Source organism: Plecotus auritus, assembly GCF_963455305.1.
Source record: "Plecotus auritus genome assembly, chromosome: 13".
NCBI lineage: Eukaryota > Metazoa > Chordata > Mammalia > Chiroptera > Vespertilionidae > Plecotus > Plecotus auritus.
The window spans coordinates 25035472-25054397 of NC_137779.1; the positions used below are offsets into that span (position 1 = coordinate 25035472).

General features: G+C 48.9%; 1 protein-coding gene across 1 annotated transcript in view; it reads left to right on the forward strand.

The window, feature by feature from the left end:
* MYO18B (myosin XVIIIB) overlaps positions 1-18926 on the forward strand; it is a gene marked incomplete at its 5' end in the record, with an annotated part of 185465 nt that overhangs the window by 73604 nt on the left and 92935 nt on the right. The window contains 7 exons of the mRNA XM_080649891.1: positions 1581-1646; positions 5114-5242; positions 6943-7086; positions 7476-7565; positions 13093-13212; positions 13565-13673; positions 16426-16550. Coding sequence (XP_080506017.1) covers positions 1581-1646; positions 5114-5242; positions 6943-7086; positions 7476-7565; positions 13093-13212; positions 13565-13673; positions 16426-16550 — 783 coding nt within the window. The remainder of the gene's footprint in view (positions 1-1580; positions 1647-5113; positions 5243-6942; positions 7087-7475; positions 7566-13092; positions 13213-13564; positions 13674-16425; positions 16551-18926) is intronic.

Consider the following 18926-nt stretch of genomic DNA (forward strand, 5'->3'; position numbering starts at 1 on the left):
TGGTTTTCGGTGGGTGGAAGGTCTGTGAGGGCTGGCGTGGGAGGGGAACTGGCAGTCACAGAGAAACCAGGCACGGCCTGTACCTGTCCGAGGGTACAGATCTCTGGCAAGGCCGTTCGACTTGATGCAAAGTGGAAAATTCCATTAAATGGCCGGGGATTTGGCTACTGCTGCATCCAGGAACCTCCGAGTGAATTTGTTTCTCTTGCATGGGTCTGCTTTTCTCATCCCCTACCCCCTTATCTTTAACCCCACCAAGCTCTCCTGTTGGGGTACTCATTCATTCAGTCATCATGTAGACTGAGCTTCTACTGTATGCATAGAACAGTACCAGGTGCAGTGGAGGAAGAAGAGATGAATTAAACTCAGGCTCTCCCTCTATAATCTAGGTCAGGCACAGAAGGTTAATGGCTGGGTCATTTATTTAGCAAATGTTTTGGGGAGAGAGGCTGTCTCTGGTGTGCACAATGAAGGAAGGACAGAGTTGGGGTGACTGTCATGGGGGACTTTAGTGACACAGGCGGGCGGGGGGGGGGGGGGCGCGGATTTCCTAGTGGCTTAGAGTCCTCTGGAGCTGAGGCCTGGTTATGAGAAGCAGTAAGACATACTAGTCGATGCTACAGCGTGGCCAGACAGGCCTCAGTTCAGATCTGGCTTTGCTCATGTGTAACCTTGTAGCATTGAAGAGATGCCTTTATTTAGTTTTGTTTTTGTGGTAAAATATGCAGAACAAAATTTACCATTTTCACTGTTTTTAAGTATGCAGTTCAGTGGCATTATTCACATGGTTGTGCAACCATGGGTCTCCAGAACTCTTTCATCTTGCAAAACTAAAACTCTGTCCCCAATAAGCACCAACTCCCAACCCCCTCTGCCCCAGGCCCTGGTAACCATCGTTCTACTTTTATCCCAATGAATTTGACTATTCTAGGTACTTCATATAAGTGGACTCATGCAGTATTTGTCCTTTGTGACCAGCCTCTTTCACTTAGAATAATGATCTCAGGGCTCACCCAGGTTGTAGCAGGTGTCAGAATTTCCTTCCCCTTTAACCTGATTACTGTCCATGGAATGTATATACCCCATCTTGTTCATCCACCCATCTGCCAGTGGACCCTTGGGTTGCTTCTACCTTTTGGGGTACAAATATCTATCTAGGTCCCTCTTCCACTTCTTTTGGGTATATATTCAGAGGTGGAATTGCTGGATCATAGGGTAATTCTATCTTGAATTTTATTAGGAGCCACCGTATTGTTTTTCATAGCAGACACATCCATCCCTTCGTTTTGTGTCTTTGATTTCCTCCTCTGTAAGAGCGGGCGTGGTAATGCGATGACCCACCTAGGGTTGCTTTGAGGATGAAAGCAGATGGTGTCTGTGAAGGTCCCAGAAGAGTGCTGGCACACAGTAGGTGCTCAGTCCATGCTCAGCACCGGTGTGAGGTGGGGCTCTGTGTGCCCAAACTCAGAGACAGGTGGGGTCGTCTTCTCTCTCCCACCCAGCCGTCCAGGCGGCCTGACCTTCCACTTCGGGAGGTTCCCGTCACCTGTCTTCTCCTCTGACCTTTCTCTCCTCCCCAGGCCGTGGAGGAGCTCCTGCAGACCCTGGATCTGGAGAAGAAGGTAGTGGCCGTGGGGCACAGCCAGGTGAGTAGATCTTATTTCTCGTGCCCTTCTGCCCATCACGTAGGGACCGGATGAGACCCAGTGCATGCCTCCCTCAGAGTCTCCTCCCTCCGTGTCTCTTTTCCACCAGGGCTAGTCATTTCCTGCCCTGCAGTGCAGTGGCATTACTCACGCTTCTTGTGAGGCCAGGAAGGTAAAATGCTCTAATGTGGGAGGGGATAACCTGGAGGAGTATCATTTACTGGAGGTTAAACTCCCAGGGGCCTCGGTGGCTGGGGGGAGGTCACATCCTGGACCTCAGTTTGCCTTCCGCTGCCTCGGAAGGAGCTGCCACGAAACCCGGGAAGAAACACCGTCGTCACTCAGAGCCTCGTAACTTGGCTTCGCCACCAGCTGTGACACAACTCTGGTCCTCGCTGATGGGCAGCGCTAAGCAAGGAGAAGGGGCTTGAGAAGGCACACGATGGTTAGAGCTGAGAGAAACAGCTTTTTCCAAGCTGGCGTTGAGCCAAAAGCTCTTCCAAAAATGTTTAAACATTTGGAGATTTTCATAGAGCGCTGGTAGGCTCCTATGTAAAGTTTTTACGAGGGAAAATACAGTATTTAGGGCTTCCCAAACTGTTTGACCATGGGACCCTCACCCTTTTGTTTTTGTGGAAGACCCATTACCCTGTGTCACTGCACTGAACATGTATCTGTTTTCCCGCTGCAGTCCCCCCTTTGCCCACCCCCGCTCCCCCAGTGACCTGCAGGGAATGGGCCAGTGGCTCCCTGGGGAGCGTGAGATTGCAGCTTCCTGGTGAAGCTGCCCAGGTGGCCATGCTTATAATGTCTGGGCTCCCTTTTGCTGCTGTCCTATGATTAATACCCAGCCAATTACAGCCATGTCATTAGGATGTCACACTCTGCTTGGGTCCGATAAGCAGCCGGACCCATGAAAGGCAACTAATAGAGATTTTTCTTTGTGATCTTCAGCCGCTGGTGCCTTATCGAGGCCTGCACTGAGGGCCGTGACATTTACGAAAAAGGTGGATTCCACATGCAGCGGCCTTCTGGTCGTCGATAGGCTCTTAAAAGGAAAAGAAATCAAAATAAGATTGTGCCGAGGCGATGACTTATTCCTGTTCTCTGTACGGTCGTTTCCAATTATCTTTTTTAATGAAAGTTCCTACTTAATCAATAGCGGTTTTGGCAGAACCCGCCGCCTTTTGTAATATATGAACTAGTGCTGTCATCACTTTGATCATTGATTTTTTTTTTTTATAGCAGCTTGTGGGACTCACTAGCTTGTGAAATTAATACAGTCATTATTGAGGCAATCTGATAGGTAATGAGTCAATCGTGTCTTTATTTCAATGAGGCTAATTGTCTCGGTGTCCCTGGCTGATATGAAGTGTTCCGTAAAGCGACAGAGGGTGGCAAAACAGAGTTAGCACCGATTGGGCGTGTTATAATTTTCATTTTCCCATCGAGAACAGGTTTCCTGCGGGATTGGTGGAATGATCTCCATCACAAGAAAATACGTTCAGGGGAATGGAGACTATATCGAGACCCTCCGTTCCACCTGGAATTAAATAGCAGTTCAGCCCCAAACCTCGGGCACCTGTCATAATGAATGAGGAAACGAAGGCTCATGGTGACGTCGAGAATGGGTGCAGGAGATGAGCTTAAGGCTTGGGGCTCAAGTTGATCACTGGTTATGTGAACTTGAATCAATTACATGATCTTTCTGAGCCAATAGATTCCTCAGAGGGTTTTTTTTTTTTCTTTTAGTGTAAAATGGGATATAGGAGAAAGAGCTTTGAAAAATGTAGATGCCATGCAAATGTTAATTACATTCAGTGATAATTGCAGTCTTGTCTGGAGTCAGATAGAGGGAAAGAAGCCCTGGTGTTGCCACTGGCTGGAGGAGCATCCTGGAGAACGGCCTGTCTTGGCCTCAGTTCCTCCCTCCCTAAAATGGGGAGATCGTATTAACCACCGCATAGAGCAGTGGTCGGCAAACTGCGGCTCGCGAGCCACATGCGGCTCTTTGGTCCCTTGAGTGTGGCTCTTCCACAAAATACCACGGCCTGGGCAAGTCTATTTTGAAGAAGTGGCGTTAGAAGAAGTTTAAAAAATTTGGCTCTCAAAAGAAATTTCAATCGTTGTACTGTTGATATTTGGTTCTGTTGACTAATGAGTTTGCCGACCACTGGTTAGATCAGGGGTGGGCAAACTTTTTGACTCGAGGGCCACAATGGGTTCTTAAACTGGACCGGAGGGCCGGAACAAAAGCATGGATGGAGTGTTTGTGTGAACTAATATAAATTCAAAGTAAAGGAGCGGAGGGGAGAGCAAGAGAACCAGATAGAACAGCCGGATCTGGCCCGCGGGCCGTAGTTTGCCCATGGCTGGGTTAGATCATCTTTCCTTTGCCTCTGGGAGGCGAGACCAGCCTTAGCTACCCAACCACCTGGGCTGGAGCCAGCCTGGCCCCAGAGCTTCAGGTCCTCGCTTTGTATGCCCTGTAGTCTACTCAAAGGCGGCCCTGTAGGGTGCCGGGGAGGGAGGCATTGATCCCATTGCTGCAGAGGCCTTCGTCCATTATTGATGAGCCAAGGCCTGGAAATCTGGCTGCTTTCCGCCGGATACCTGAGCACCTCCTGTGGGTGGCACCCGCCGGGCTGGCCCCATCCTCTCCTGACCAAGGGGGGCCTCCCACACCTCCCTCCCATTCTCTGTCCCTTCTTCTAAGGCCAGGCTGAGTATTACCAGGCCTCCACTTTTCTCAGATGGCTAGAGGCATTTATTTAAAAAGTGCACACTCCCAGGCATGACACCTTTCCTGAGCGAGGCCTGGCCTCTGCATTCGCCTCGCTCCCCGGGTGATTCTGGTGCATGGCCTGTCTTAGCAGTGGGTCTTCAAAGAACGTGTGCTTGCATCCCCTGGGGATGGCGCTACGAGGCTGGTTCTGATGCAGCAGGCCTGGGGTGGGGCCCAGGATTCTGCATTTTTATTTCATTTTTTATTTATTTTTTAAAATATATTTAATTGATTTTTACAGAGAGGAAGGGAGAGGGATAGAGAGTTAGAAACATCGATGAGAGAGGAACATCAATCAGCTGCCTCCTGCACACCCCCCACTGGGGATGTGCCCGCAACCAAGGTACATGCCCTTGACCAGAATTGAACCTGGGACCCTTTAGTCCGCAGCACGACGCTCTATCCACTGAGCCAAACCAGTTAGGGCGGGATTCTGCATTTTTAAAAGGTCTTCAGCAGTAATGATGCTGCTGGTGCATGGACCACACTCCGAGTACCAGGGGCTAGAGGAAGAGAAAGAGGAGGCAGGAGGTGGCGTGAAGCTTTGACAATCTGGACCCTCAGTCAAGGGCAGCTGCTGATACTTCAGGTGGAAGCAGGGGACTGGGGTCTGCGGGCAACCGCCTCCCACTCAGACAGTCTGATTCAGGGAGAAGTCACCCCCTGCTCTCTCTCCTTGCAGGTCTTCCTTAAGGCGGGCGTGGTCTCCAGGCTCGAGAAGCAGCGGGAGAAGCTGGTGTCCCGCACCTTCGTTTTATTCCAGGCGGCTTGCAAGGGCTTTCTGTCACGCCAGGAGTTCAGGAAGCTGAAGGTATGAGGCCTCATGCACCCGGCAGAGGCGTGAGATGCCAGAGGAGCACCATCCATGCTGGTCCGGGGCTTCCCACGCTTGCCTTGCGCACCAACCCCTGTGGGACGTTGGTAACATGCACATTCTGATCCAGTGGGTCTGGGTGTGACTAGGGCTCGCATGTCTCCCATGATGCTGCCTGTGCTACTGTCCACAGACGCACCCTGCATGGTGAGACTCGGAATGACCTTCTCATGGTTGTTTCTAGGACATTGATGTCAAACTACCAATGATGCCACCTTGACCTACATATCCATGAGGTTTTCCAAGCCTTTGTGGTCGGTTCATGGTTTCATCGGGTCCCACCTTTCACAGGTCAGCAGATGGGACATGGGCTGGACACAGCCACTGAGGCCTTTGGGACAGAGAGGCCAGTTTAGAGTCCACAGCCCTGGACCACCTGCTTCACAGATCCCCAGAGACTGAGTTTTCTCTCTGTAGCCTGCACAATGGAGAGAAGGCGGCTTGACTCTGGGGACAAGCAAGACCTATGTTTGAATCCCACCTCCACCACTTAGTAGCTGGGTAAAGGGGAAATGAGGTTATGTGTACTTAGTACAGTGTGTGGCACATAGTAACTGCTCAGTAAGTTCTAGCTGCTATGAATTTAGTATTATTACTATTAATTACCCCTACTAGCATGGAGTCTCATTACGTGTGCCTCCAGCTTATGTGAATTTGAAAATTCAAGTATATGCACTTGGCCAAAGCAGAAAAAGGCAAGAACATTAGTAGGTAAAATATTGTGGGCAATCCCGCTGGCCCACTGCACCAAAGTAGCTCGGGCCTTGGGGTGATTTTAAGAGCCCAGGCTCTATCTGTAGTCGGACTGCAGGGGTTCAAATCCTGACTCTGCCACTGAGAAGCTGTGTGACACCGGGCAGGGGACTTTACCTCTCCGTGCCTCAGTTTCCCTATGTGTAAAATGGGCTGAGTGAGGACTGAGCTGAAGTGTGTAAGGTGCCCAGGAGGCCCTGTCGGGAGGCCGTGCCAGCTGTCCATGCATTGGCTAATGGGATGGCGGGGAGAGGAAAGCGTTTGCTGGCTTGTTAGTCAGTGCGATTCCCTCCTATGATAAGAATGAATTAGGTCAGAAGTTCTCACAGTGTGGTCCCCGGACCAGCAGCATTCCCTCAGCTGAGGATCCCTGTTAGCAAGGACAGGCTTGGCCCTACCCCAGATCTACTGAGTCCGTCTGTGCTTTGAGACACCCTCCGGGAGATCCTGATGTGCGCTGAGGTTTGAGAAGCACGGCATTCGTGTTCAATGCGGTTGAGATGATATCTATCCCCTAAGTATCAACTGACAACACAGTCGCGGCCATAGCTTCTAGCAGGCAATTTCAGGGATTTTCAAGGATCATTCCTGCCTTGCATGGTGACTTCTGTACCTAATCCGATTATAAGATGTGACCCATTGTATACTGTTCTCTGTTCCTCATCCTATTATAATTATCAGGTCATGCGAGATTAAACTGTGGCCTACTGCCTGATGCTGAAAGCCTGGTTCTGTGGAAGCTTGTTTTTATTTTTAAGTATCTACTTCCTTTCACGAGGATATAAACCCATTTCCTCCATGTGTGCCACCCTCTGCCTCCTCACATTGCTTCACCTTCGCCAGGCTGGGAAGGACCCTCAATTTCCCACCTCCTTTCCCTGCAGATCCGTCGACTGGCCTCACGGTGCATCCAGAAGAACATGGCTGTGTTCCTGGCGGTCAAGGACTGGCCGTGGTGGCAGCTCCTCGGCTCCCTCCGGCCCCTGCTGAGTGCCACCATCGGGGATGAGCAGCTCCGCGCCAAGGAGGTTGGTCCGCATGCAGACAGGGCACTGGGTAGCTACTCCCACCCACACCCCATCTTGGTGCTTGCGTCCGACCCGGTACCCCCATTTCTGAACATTCTTAAGCCAGGGATGCTCCACCCACAGCCCTGGCTGCCTCCTCCCAGAGAGCCCTCTGCTCCCGTCAGCACTGACCACCATCCATCCACGCCCAGCTCCTCTCTGGGCTCGTGGGTGCAGGGTACATGCACCGTTACTACCCAGGGGTGCATGGAAGGGTCCCTTGGAGGAGCATGCTTCGGGCATCACGCAGATGGGCTGCTGAGTCACCCACTCTGTCCCCAGCCTTAACACTCCCGGAACCGATGCCTCTGGTCCACAATGGCTTCTGTTATGGTGTTTGTTTCTTGTAGGAGGAGCTTACAACTCTGCGACAGAAGCTAGAAAAATCAGAAAAGTCTCGGAATGAACTCCAGCAGAACACAGACCTGCTAGAGAGCAAGGTACCCCATCCCTGTGCAGGTTGAGGTCTGCTGAGGGGGACATGGTGATGCGCCTGGCACTGCACTAAGTGCTTTGCAAACCTCTTCAGAATAAGTGTGTGAGGTGCATGCTGTTATTGTCCCCATTTTAGAGAGGAGCAAACTGAGGCCCAGCGGTATTAAGTATCTCCCCGAGGCTATACAACCAGCAAGTGTAGACCTGTGATTCAAACCCGTGTCATCTGGCTCCAAAGGGAAGAATTTCTTAAATCACAAAAGCACAAATCACAGGGATAAAATGATAAATTTGATTATTTTAAAGTAAGGAATGAACTTCCGTTTATCAAAGTAGAAAATGATGACACATTGCAAACATGGAAATGAAATTTACAACACATATAACTGGCAAGGAGTATCCCGAATATGTAGAGAACTTCCTCAAGTCGTTGGAGAAAGGCAGCTCACTCCAACAGGAAAAAAGTGGGTAAAAAAAACCAAACAGAATCTGCAGTGCCCAAGAGTTTCAAGAGTTCAAATGTTCAGGAATTCAAATAGTCAATAAACTGCACGAGAAGATGCTCAACCTAACTAGCAATCAGGAAATGCAAATTAGCACCGCCAGAGGTACCACTTCACACTTCAGAGGGGCGAAATCTAAAGTCTCCTGTAGCCAAGTGTTGGCAAGGATGCGTAGCAGCAGGAACTTTTATACGCTGCTGGCGGGAGTGTTACTCGATCTCACATTGGATGACTGAGTTACGATTTTTACCTCCTCCTCCCTAACTCCTCTCCATTCCTCTTTTCCTGTTCTCCCTCCTCTTCTTCCTTGTCCTGAAACGTTATATTAAGGTCCAACATGCACATAAGTGCACACATCCTAAGGTTTTTACAAAGTGAGCGCACCAGTGCAGGCAGCACCCAGACTGAGACACAGATCATTCTCGGCTCTCCCAAAATCCACCCCCCCCCCCAAACTGACTTCGAACACTAGAGATTAGTTTTCTTCTGTTTTTGAACTTTATCTAAATGCAGTCAAATGTGGAACCTCATTTGTGTCTGCTTCCTTTCATTTGACATTTATGTTTGTGACATCCATTCACGTTGTCGTAAATGACTGTGTATCATTTATTCTAATTGCTTGCATAGTATTCCATTATGTGTATAGATCACTATTTATCAAGCAAGTGTAGACCTGAGATCGAAACTCATGTCATCTGGCTCCAAAGGGAATTCTTTAAATGTAAACAATTTTTGAAAAGCTCAAATCTCAGGGAAGTGATACATTTGACTCTTTGGAAGTAATTAACGGAATGAACATTTGGTTGTTTTCAGTTTTGAACTATGACGAATAAGCCTGCTGAGAACATTCTTGCACCTGTCTTTCGAGCCCCTGTCATACCTTTCTGTTGGGAATAGACCTAGGAGTGGAATCGCTGGGTTTTAAGTTATTTCTGTGTTCAGTTTTAATAGGTACTGCCAGGCAGTTTGCTAAAGTGTTTGTATCAATTTACACGCCCACAGCAACAGGTGAGAGTTCTAGTAGCTCCATATCCTTACTGGCACTTGGTGGTGTCTGTCTTTTCATTTAGCAATTTGTGTGTGTGTGTGTGTGTGTGTGTGTGTGTGTGTTTGTGTGTGTGTATGTGCACGCACACACACATAGTAGTGCCACATTGTGATTTTACTTTGCATCTTTCTGGCTGTCCTCTTTGGCAAAGTGATCTTTCAAGTCTTTTCTGCTGTTTTTCTTATTGATCTGTAGCATTTCTTTATATCTTGTGGGTACAAGTTCAGTTGTTGGATAGATGCAGTTCAGATCTCTTTTTCCATTCGGTGGCTAGATGTTTTTGATGCAGTAATTTGAAGTTGTATTTTCTGAAGCCCCCATCTTTTCAAAACTGCCGACAGGCAAGGAAGCGAACAAAGGGCTCCAGAACCCCAAACCTGCATCAATGACAGTAGGTGCAATTTTTGGTGTTAGTCTATATTTTATTGATTCTCAGATGCACATTATTTTCCACCTCTATACATCTCTGGAATTGGGATGCATCTTAACAATCAGTGGAATCTTACACCAAAAATTGGCAGCACTTTCTTTTCTCAGGTTCTATAATGGTGCATCTTGTAATCAATGACAGCTCAGATTTGGCGAAATGTAGCGTGTGGGGCCCGAGTATGATTTTATTTGAAGAAAGGGGTGTGCTTCCCTTTCCTTCCCTCCCAAAAGCTACTGTTGATTTATGTTGGTTGCTTTGGCACTCTCAAGAGCGTCAGAATCAGTTAACCCTGTAGCTTCCCCATCTCCCAAGATCCAGGAGGGAATCGTGGTGGAGGGGTCCTCCCTGCTTCTTTAACAAGCCCTGAGATGTTTCCGATGTGGTGCGGTGAGGGGGGGGTGGGGGGGCGGGGCGCGGGAGTAAGTGGTATGGGTGTCGGGCTGCATTAGAGCCGTGGTTCCCATACTTGAAAGTGTACCAGAACCCCCTGAAGGACATGTTAGAATATAGATTGCTGGCCGAAACCGGTTTGGCTCAGTGGATAGAGCATCGGCCCGCGGACTGAAGGGTCCCGGGTTCGATTCCGGTCAAGGGCATGTACCTTGGTTGCGGGCACATCCCCAGTGGGTGATGTGCAGGAGGCAGCTGATCGATGTTTCTCTCTCATCGATGTTTCTAGCTCTCTATCCCTCTCCCTTCTTCTCTGTAAAAAATCAATAAAATAAAAATAAACGTAAAAAAAAAAAGAATATAGATTGCTGGACCCCCGCCTTAGAGATCCTGAGTCAGTGGGTGTGGGAGGCCCTGGGCCTTCTCTGTTCCTAAGCCCTTACGTGATGCTGAGCCTGCTGGCCCGCGGACCACATTTTGAGAAACACAAGGCTAGAGAACAGATGAAAGGTATCGCCTTTGTGCATGGGGCTCTGTTTTCTATTGGCCACTTTCTGTTAGCAGCTGGGGAGCAGACACCCCTGAAGGGCCATGCATCATGAAGGCACTCTGACCCCGTTCACAGGCTCTGCACTCCACCCCCTGGTCTCAGTGGGAGGGCGAACAGTCGATAGAAACTTCCCCGATACATGTTGTGCCTCATCATTGGAAACTCCGTTAGACTAGGCTTATTAAAAAAACAACATTATTGCAAAATGATTTAAGTGCTTCATTTGCAAAGGAGCAGAGAGGAGATGAGGAGATGAGGAGAGGCTGGCTATAAATATTCCTCAGGCGTGCAAAGCCGGCCTGGGTGCAGAGCGCGGCTTTTTATTTTCTGAGGAAAGCGGCCCGTCTTCTTGCAGGAAGCACCTCCACGGCTGCGGGAGCTCCTGAGGATATATGAGAGAGGCGTGTCGTCTTCTCTCCCCGGGATATATTTTAGGCGTTTCCCAGGAGCGTATTTATGGCAGGAGACTGAGGCCCGTGCAGTCCAGCGCCTGCCCTCATTAGTCTGAGCAGTGGCCCTTTTTGGTGAGGAATTGCTGGGCGAATCCAGCAGGGGCTGCAGATGTCGTGGGAAAGTTCACTTGCACAGCGCTGCGGAGGTGTGGTCCTGGCAGTGGGTCGGGAGTGTAGCTGGAGCTTATCTCCCCGGGGGGGGGGACGGTCGTGCCCAGGGTCACAGGGTCGAGTGGTTCCTGAGCCTAGATCATCTCCCAGGTCTTCTGACTCCCAGCCCCGTGCTCGGCCACAGCCCTGCGCCTCTGTGGGGACAGATGTGGTATCTGGTGAAGCAGTGGACCGTCAATCAGGACAGCTGGCTTTGCACCTATCACTGTGGGATTGTGGGAAAATCATCCCGGTCCCTGAGCCTCTGGGTCATCAGTAAAATGGTGACAGTACCAGTTATGAATTCTTCTCCCTAAGATCGTGGTGAGGGGGTGCATATAAAGTAGTTATTACAAATTTCAAGCCTTCACACATCTCCACTATTACTAATATGTATTTGAATTCTTACCAACCTTCCCGCAGCAGACTTGAGTTCCTTGAAGATAATGATACATCTTAGCTATTTCTTTGCCTCTCGAAGCATTCAGTGCCAATTAAATGAATGAATGGGATAATGCTGAATTTAATAAAGTAACATTTAATGAGCATTGTGTCTGTGCCAGGTGCTATGATCAATCCTTTACCCACATTATCTAGATTTACCTTCAAATCGGACTCTGAGGAAAGTGTTAGTGCCCCACATTCAGATGAGGAAAGTGAAGCTCAGAGAGGTAACACGATTTGTCCAATATCACACAGCTTTTGAGTGGCAGAGCTGGGATTTGAACCCAGGTCTGGCTGACTCCAGACAGGCTGTGATAGGGGAGAAGCATCTACCCAGACTGGGAGTAGGGTCAGGGAGGGCTCCTTGGAGGAGGGTTTTCAAGTTTCTCAGGTTGGCAGGGATGGGGCTTCCCTTCTGCTGGGGGTCCGCACAGGTTCCCTTTGGCCAAGGGATGCAGGGGAGATTTGAGAATAATTTCCCGTTAATTGGTCCTTGACTGATCTGCAAGGACCCTTCGGGGTTTGCCAGCAGGCTCTCCCCCTTGTTACACTGGTGTTCCTTTTGCATTTGCCAATAGCTCTGGGCCCACCCCTCCCCTCATGGACAAAGCCCTTGGGCCCTTAAATGTGGGAAGGGGGGTGGTTTGTGGGGACCGGTGACGGTTAGGGGCTACTTGCCTCTCTGAAAAGCACCTGTCATTTCCTCCAGTTTGAAAAGACTAATTGTCCTCTGGGCTCCAGACTTGGGTTTGTGGAACACAAAATTAATGCATTAAATTAATTTTGTGCTCCCTTTGCTCAGGCCGATTAGTACAAATTAGATTTCACACTAATTGGCTGAGGAGGAGAGAACACAGTCCTGGTGTTTGAGATCGCAAGGACAAGGGTTGAGGTTAGGAGCGTGATCTGGGGCCCTCCTCGGTCGCACTGGCCCATTGCAAGTGACCCCTTGTCCAGCTCCAACACATCAGGGTGCCATAAGCGAAGCTAACCCACCTGAAGCCCAGGGGGAGGCCAGGATTAGGAGGAGATCCTAGCAGTTTATATGGCGGTAATTCTCGAACTTCGTTGTGCTTAAGAATCACGCTGGAGGGTGCTGAAGTTCAGATCCCTGGGTCCCACTGCAGATAAATTGGTTTGGGGGTTACAAGAATCCTGGAATTTGCATTTTAACAACCATCCCAGATCATTGCAATGCAAGTGTTTCCCCAGAACACTTTAAAGACAGCAGGGTAATAATAATAATAATAATAATAATAATAATAATAATAGTAATAAAATAAATAAGTAAAATAAAATAAAGACAGCAGGGTAAGGAATAGCAAAAGGAAGTCCTGATCCATAGCCATCCAGGAGCATCCTGGGAGCGCTTCTCTTTCACTAACTGGTGGCGATTACTTGGATCTGGGTTCAAGTCCCAGCTCTGCCACTTTTTTGTTGTGTGATTTTAAAACAGTCCCCTTAAGCCTCCTTTTTGCTTTGTTTCTAGTTCTATGGAGTGAGTGTGGGGGGAGAAGTGTGGGCGGCCCCACCGAGTGACACCGCTTTAACCCTCTTCACTCCAGATTGCTGACCTGACCACAGAGCTTGCCGACGAGCGTTTCAAAGGGGACGTGGCCTGCCAGGTGCTGGAGAGTGAGCGGGCCGAGCGGCTGCGGGCCTTCCGGGAGGTTCAGGAGCTGAAGGTAAGTGGTCATGGGTGGCAGGGGTGTGTGTGTGTGTGTGTGTGTGTGTGTGTGTGTGTGTGTGTGTGTGTACACAGGCTGGCTGGGAGTGTGTGGGCCTGTCCCGCTGTGCTCACACCTGGGAACAGGAAGCCTAAGTAAGATGCTCTCTCATGCTCGAGGTCCTGGAGGACATTTGGGTCTTACTACGGTTTGGCCTTGGAGGTGCCCTGGGTGAGGATGGGGTGGGCCCTGGCCTTGGAGGCTCCATGGTGAGGACTGTGCAGGGAATGGCCTGTCTGGTGAGGGAGTGCGTTGGCCAGCCCAGGTCTCTATCCAGCTGCAGTGGGAACTCTTGAGGCTTTTCTTCCAGGGCAAGTGCGAGCAAGTCCAGCAGAATCTGGGAGAAGTAGAGAAGCAGCTGCAAGACGCCCAGCAGAAAATCCAGTTGAATAACTTGGAGAGGAGTCACACTGGAGGAGGTGAGCAGGTTGGAGCCCTTGCAGGTAGATGCTAGTGGCAAAAGCTGTCCTTTTATTTCATCCATCCATCCATCCATCCTTTCATCCATCCATCCATCCATCCATCCATCCATCCATCCATCCATCCTTTCATCCATCCATCCATCCATCCATCCTTTCTTCCATCCATCCATCCATCCATCCATCCATCCATCCATCCATCTATCCATTCATACACGTGAAGGGCTTTGTACTAGACCCTGTGTTCGTGGTGGAGACTCTGGCAGAGCAAACAGGCATCCACCTGGCCCTCTTGGAGCTTACAGCTTAGCGGGCCAGGCAGACATTAAACAGGTAATCCAACAATATCCCAAACAATGAGTTCTCCATGTGGCAGGGGCCGTTTGGTAATAATGTAAGTAATGATTATTAAAAAAAAAACAGTGACTCTACGGTAAGGCCCCTTTATATACCTGGTATATGTGAATACTTTTCTTTAAAAAAAAAAAAGGTTTTATTGATTTTTTTACAGAGAGGAATGGAGAGGGAGGGAGAGTCAGAAACATCAATGAGAGAGAAACATCAATCAGCTGCCTCCTGCACACCCCCGACTGGGGATGTGCCCACAACCAAGAGAGAAACATCAATCTGCTGCCTCCTGCACACCTCCCACTGGGGATGTGCCCGCAACCAAGGTACATGCCCTTGACCGGGATCAAACTCGGGACCCTTGAGTCTGCAGGCCGATGCTCTATCCACTGAGCCAAACCGGTTAGGGCGTGAATACTTCTCATATAAATTTTGAGGAAGGCATTTCAGTGGTTAAAAGTGATACCTATGAAACTGCACTTCTGGATTTAAATCTAGATTCTATCTCTTATTAGATGAGGGCTCTGGGCATAGAAGTTGTGTCTTGGTTTTTTTTTGTTTGTTTTTTCCATTTTCAAACGCATGTAGTCATAGATGACTAATAGTGCTGGGTAGCTGTTAGTTACTTGATCATCATTACCATTTATACTAATAGTGAGATGGTTATCTGTGGTCCCAACCTGTGGGGCAGAAGGTACTCCTCCCCCCCATTTAAAAGCAGTGTTAGGCGCTCAGCAGTTGCTAAGTGATGGCAGAGCAGGTGAGAGGACCCCGAATCGCCCCAGGACAAATGTGCTCAGCACAGCCAGTTACTCGTGGGGGTGCCCGTCTGACTCAGCTGCCTAGAGACTCACATGCCATGGTTGGATGGGCATGGTGACTTCTCTGTCAACTCCTCTCCCCGGTCTGAGTGAGTTAGATGAGAAGGATGCCCAGTGTGTCTGTCAGCTTTTATAAAACGCTGACATCATTCCTTCCATGCCCCCAGAGAGTTTATGCCCTAGAAACGTCAGGGACACTCGGGAACGGAGGGCTGGAGGCGGTGAGAAGAGGCAAGGCTTTCTACTCCACTCTTGTTCTCCTGTCATCCTGGCTACCCCCAGGGCAGGCAGTTACCAGGGAGGTTAATACTCAGGAGTTTGAGAGTCTCTGATACGGAGACCCAACTAGGTAGGGAACACGCTGGGCGTGGCGAAGGCATTTGCACAGAACCAGCGGTGGGGACAGCACACTTTCCCCAGAGGAGCGTTGGCTCCGGTTCTACCTATGATTTATGTCTAAATGGCACCCCCCAGTTTGTTTTCCTATGGCGAGAGATGGGCGTTGATGAGAGGGGGAGATGTGCTTAGCTCATGAGCCCATTAGTCACGATGTTATATGGGCTCTCAGCTCTGTGTGCTCATTTCCAGGAAGCCAGCCCACAAATATTTTGTTTTTCGTTATGAGAGTCATACATACTTATTACAGAACATTTCTAAAACGTAGGAAAGTTGGAGGGAGCCATAAAACACTTGCCTGGCACCACCGCAGTGCCACCACAGCCTCCACCACGGATCAAGCCTGAGCAGAGATGATTGAAAGCATCTTTGTTTTCCTGTGTGTGTGATGGAGTATTTAGAGAGCACTTTTTATGGCATGCGTCCAGCATTGAGCTGGACACTTTAGGGGCCACAGGAGAATTGTAGTTGGGTCCTGCTTTCAAGAAACTTGCAGAGTACATGGGGAGGTCAGGTAAACCATTGGCCAGTTGGACAGTTCCAGTGGGTGAACTTGTATCAAGATGGGACCCTTGTGTGTGTGGGGAGCTCTTCTAGAGGGTACTGGGCTTCCGCAAATGACTAAAACATCTCCCCTGCCCTAGGATTATTTTTTAAAGACAGGTATGTGTTCACATGTGGAGAAATTGTACCATAAAAAACAACTGAGCTCAGACTAGTGAGCATTCAATGATTTTAGACAACTGGAGGTGGTCACTACAGGCTGCCTAGACCAGTGGTCGGCAAACTCATTAGTCAGCAGAGCCAAATATCAGCAGTACAACGATTGAAATTTCTTTTGAGAGCCAAATTTTTAAAACTTAAACTATATAGTTAGATACATTGTTATTAACTTAATTAGGGTACTCCTAAGCTGGCCTTTGCTAAAAACTCAAGGGGTCAAAGAGCTGCATGTGGCTTGCAAGCCACAGTTTGCAGACCACTGGCCTAGACTAGAGGAAGCATGTATTTTTGTGGTTTTTTTTTAAGTTTGGACTTAGAGCAAGATTTCCTAACCAGAGGTCCCAGGTCAGGCCTCAGGAACTCTGTTCATACTGTGAAATTGTGTACAAAGAGCTAAGCAAGTGGACACGAACCACCCCCACTCACCTAGCCTTCCACCCGGCCTCCCTAATTCTGTTCAACAGCGGATGAATGGCAAATGCGCTTTGACTGTGCTCAGATGGAGAACGGGTTCCTCAGAAAGCGCCTGCAGCAGTTTGAGGAGAGGCTGGACTCAGAGCTGAAGTCCAGGAAGGAGCTGGAGCAGCAGGTAAGAGGGAGTAGATAGTCTGCATCCCAGCGGCGTCAGAGCGTGGGCGGGTTCTTACCTCCACGACTCAAGGTGGAGAGGGAGAACGAGGCCACCGACCCTTCATGTCTTTCCACCTCCACTGTTAATACAAATGCTGGTCACTGTGGGATATGGAAAGCATTTTCTCTGCCTGTGGGTGTTCTGCGCTGGGAAAGAATCCGCTGTGTAATAAAGAACGTGAACGTTCACTCACGATGTCAAGTCTCATTTCTGCCTTGACCTTGCGGAAATGACATTTTGAGCCTCAGATTTCTCATCAGTAAAATGATTGTAATATTCTGTTATCATCGTCAAATTCTATCCATTCCCATTGCCTCTAATCTTGCCACCTCCATCTCTCATCTAGACCAGGCCAGAGCCTCTTTCAGAGTGTTCTGTTATCGTGAGGTATGCTGACTCTCCTGGGGGGTTGCTCCCTTATGCATCTCATAATTTTTGATTGTGAGCTCATCTTTTCACGTTCCCCTATACCCACCACAGTAGCCCCAGGAGGTCTGCACTGTGGAATGTTCTGTTTTTTCCTTCTCTCATGGTGTGTGTGTGTGTGTGTGTGTGTGTGTGTGTGTGTGTGTGTGTGTGTTTAGCTATTTTTATTGTTGTTGTGACTTGGTCTTACTTTTCATTTGTAAAGCTTTGTATTGATTCAGGGGAGTCTTGCTTACAGGGTTCTGCACGTGTTCCTTTAGAAGAAGCCCGCCTGCGCTGCCTTCTGAAGCAGCCCCTGAGATTACGCTAAATTCTCAGTTTCAGAATTTTGCAACATGTGCCGAGTGTCAGTTTGAGAGCTAAACCCACATGAGGTCCAGACCTGGGGTTTTGATTTCTTACCTACCAGAATACTCTCTCCTCCACCCACAGCCGGAGTGGCAGCCAGCGTTCTGAGCACCTTTCCAGGCCGGTGGGTGGAATGTTCATTGCCCTTCTCACTGAGGTGCAGCTCTTTGAGGGTCCTGACTTAATACAAGGGTCTTCACTCCAACTTCCCACTTTGCCCCTGAGGCCTTGCGTTGTGTCTCTGTCCAGGCATTCCCATACAGCCTGTAACCTTAGGGATATTTCTGGATCTGTCCACCGCCCCTCTCCCCCACCTGTCTGCCGTAATATCAGCATGTACCATTATTGCTCTGGTTTTGTGTCCTCTGCATTTCTGATATTCGGGAAGCACAGTTTGCCCTTGAGGAATGTAATGATAGTAGAGGCTCTTTGCCTGTCTTGTAATGTCTCCACCCTGAGTCTGTATTCTAACCAGTCTTACACTTTAACCAGTGGGATGCTGGTAAATCAGCTCTCTGGAAATAAGCAAACAAGCTGACAAACGCATCCCCTAATGTATAGCATTTGCCAATTGCCAATTTCTGTGGTGTAAATTCTCCCACCACGGCTGATTTCAAGTTCACATCGTGTTGTCACTGAATGTAGAATTGGGGAGAGATGGGCAGAATCAGCTCCCATGGATTGGTATAAGCCAGCTTCAGCATCACACTCAGTGTTTGATTCACAGCAAAACTGAGAGGAAGGTACAGAGTTTCACATGTACTTGCCCCTGCTATCAACATCCTCCGCCAGAGTGGTGCATTTGTTACAGTCGATGAACCTGCATGGCAGGCATGTCATCATCAGCACCCGAAGTCCATAGTTTACATTAGGGTTCCTTCTTGGTGCTGTGCATTCTTTGGGTTTGGGCCAATATGTAATGACATGTATTCCCCGTTGTAGTTTCATACAAAATAGTTTCACCGCCCTAAAATTCCCCTGTGTTCCACCATTCATTCCTCTCTCTTCACCCCTGGCTGCGACGGATCTTCTTACTATCACCATAGTTTTGCCTTTTCCAGAATGTCAGACAGTCTGTGTCTTGTCTTTTCAGTCTCTTGATAGTTAGTGTCTATCACAGTGCAGGAATTTTTAATTTCAATTAGTTCCGGCTTGTCAGTTCGTTCATGGATCATACCTTTGGTGTCACACCTGAAAAGCCATTGCCAAACCCAGCGTCATCTAGGTTTTCTTCTATGTTATCTTCTGGAAGTTTCACAGCTCTGCATTTGACATTTAGACCTGTAATCCATTCTAGCTAGTATTTGTGAAGGCTGTAAGGCCTGTGTCTAAGATGCATTTCTTTGCATGTGGATGTCCAGTTGGTCCAGATGTTGAAAGACTGTCTTTTCTCCATTGTATCGCCATTGCTCCTTAGACTATATTTGGTGCCTCTGCTTGTGGGCTCTCCATTCTGTTCCACTGCACTGTTGTTTTCGCCTTCCAAAAAATACGTTATTCTTTCTCATCTACTGTTTCCTGTTCCCGGAACACCTTTCCTCTCCCTCACCTCAACATCTC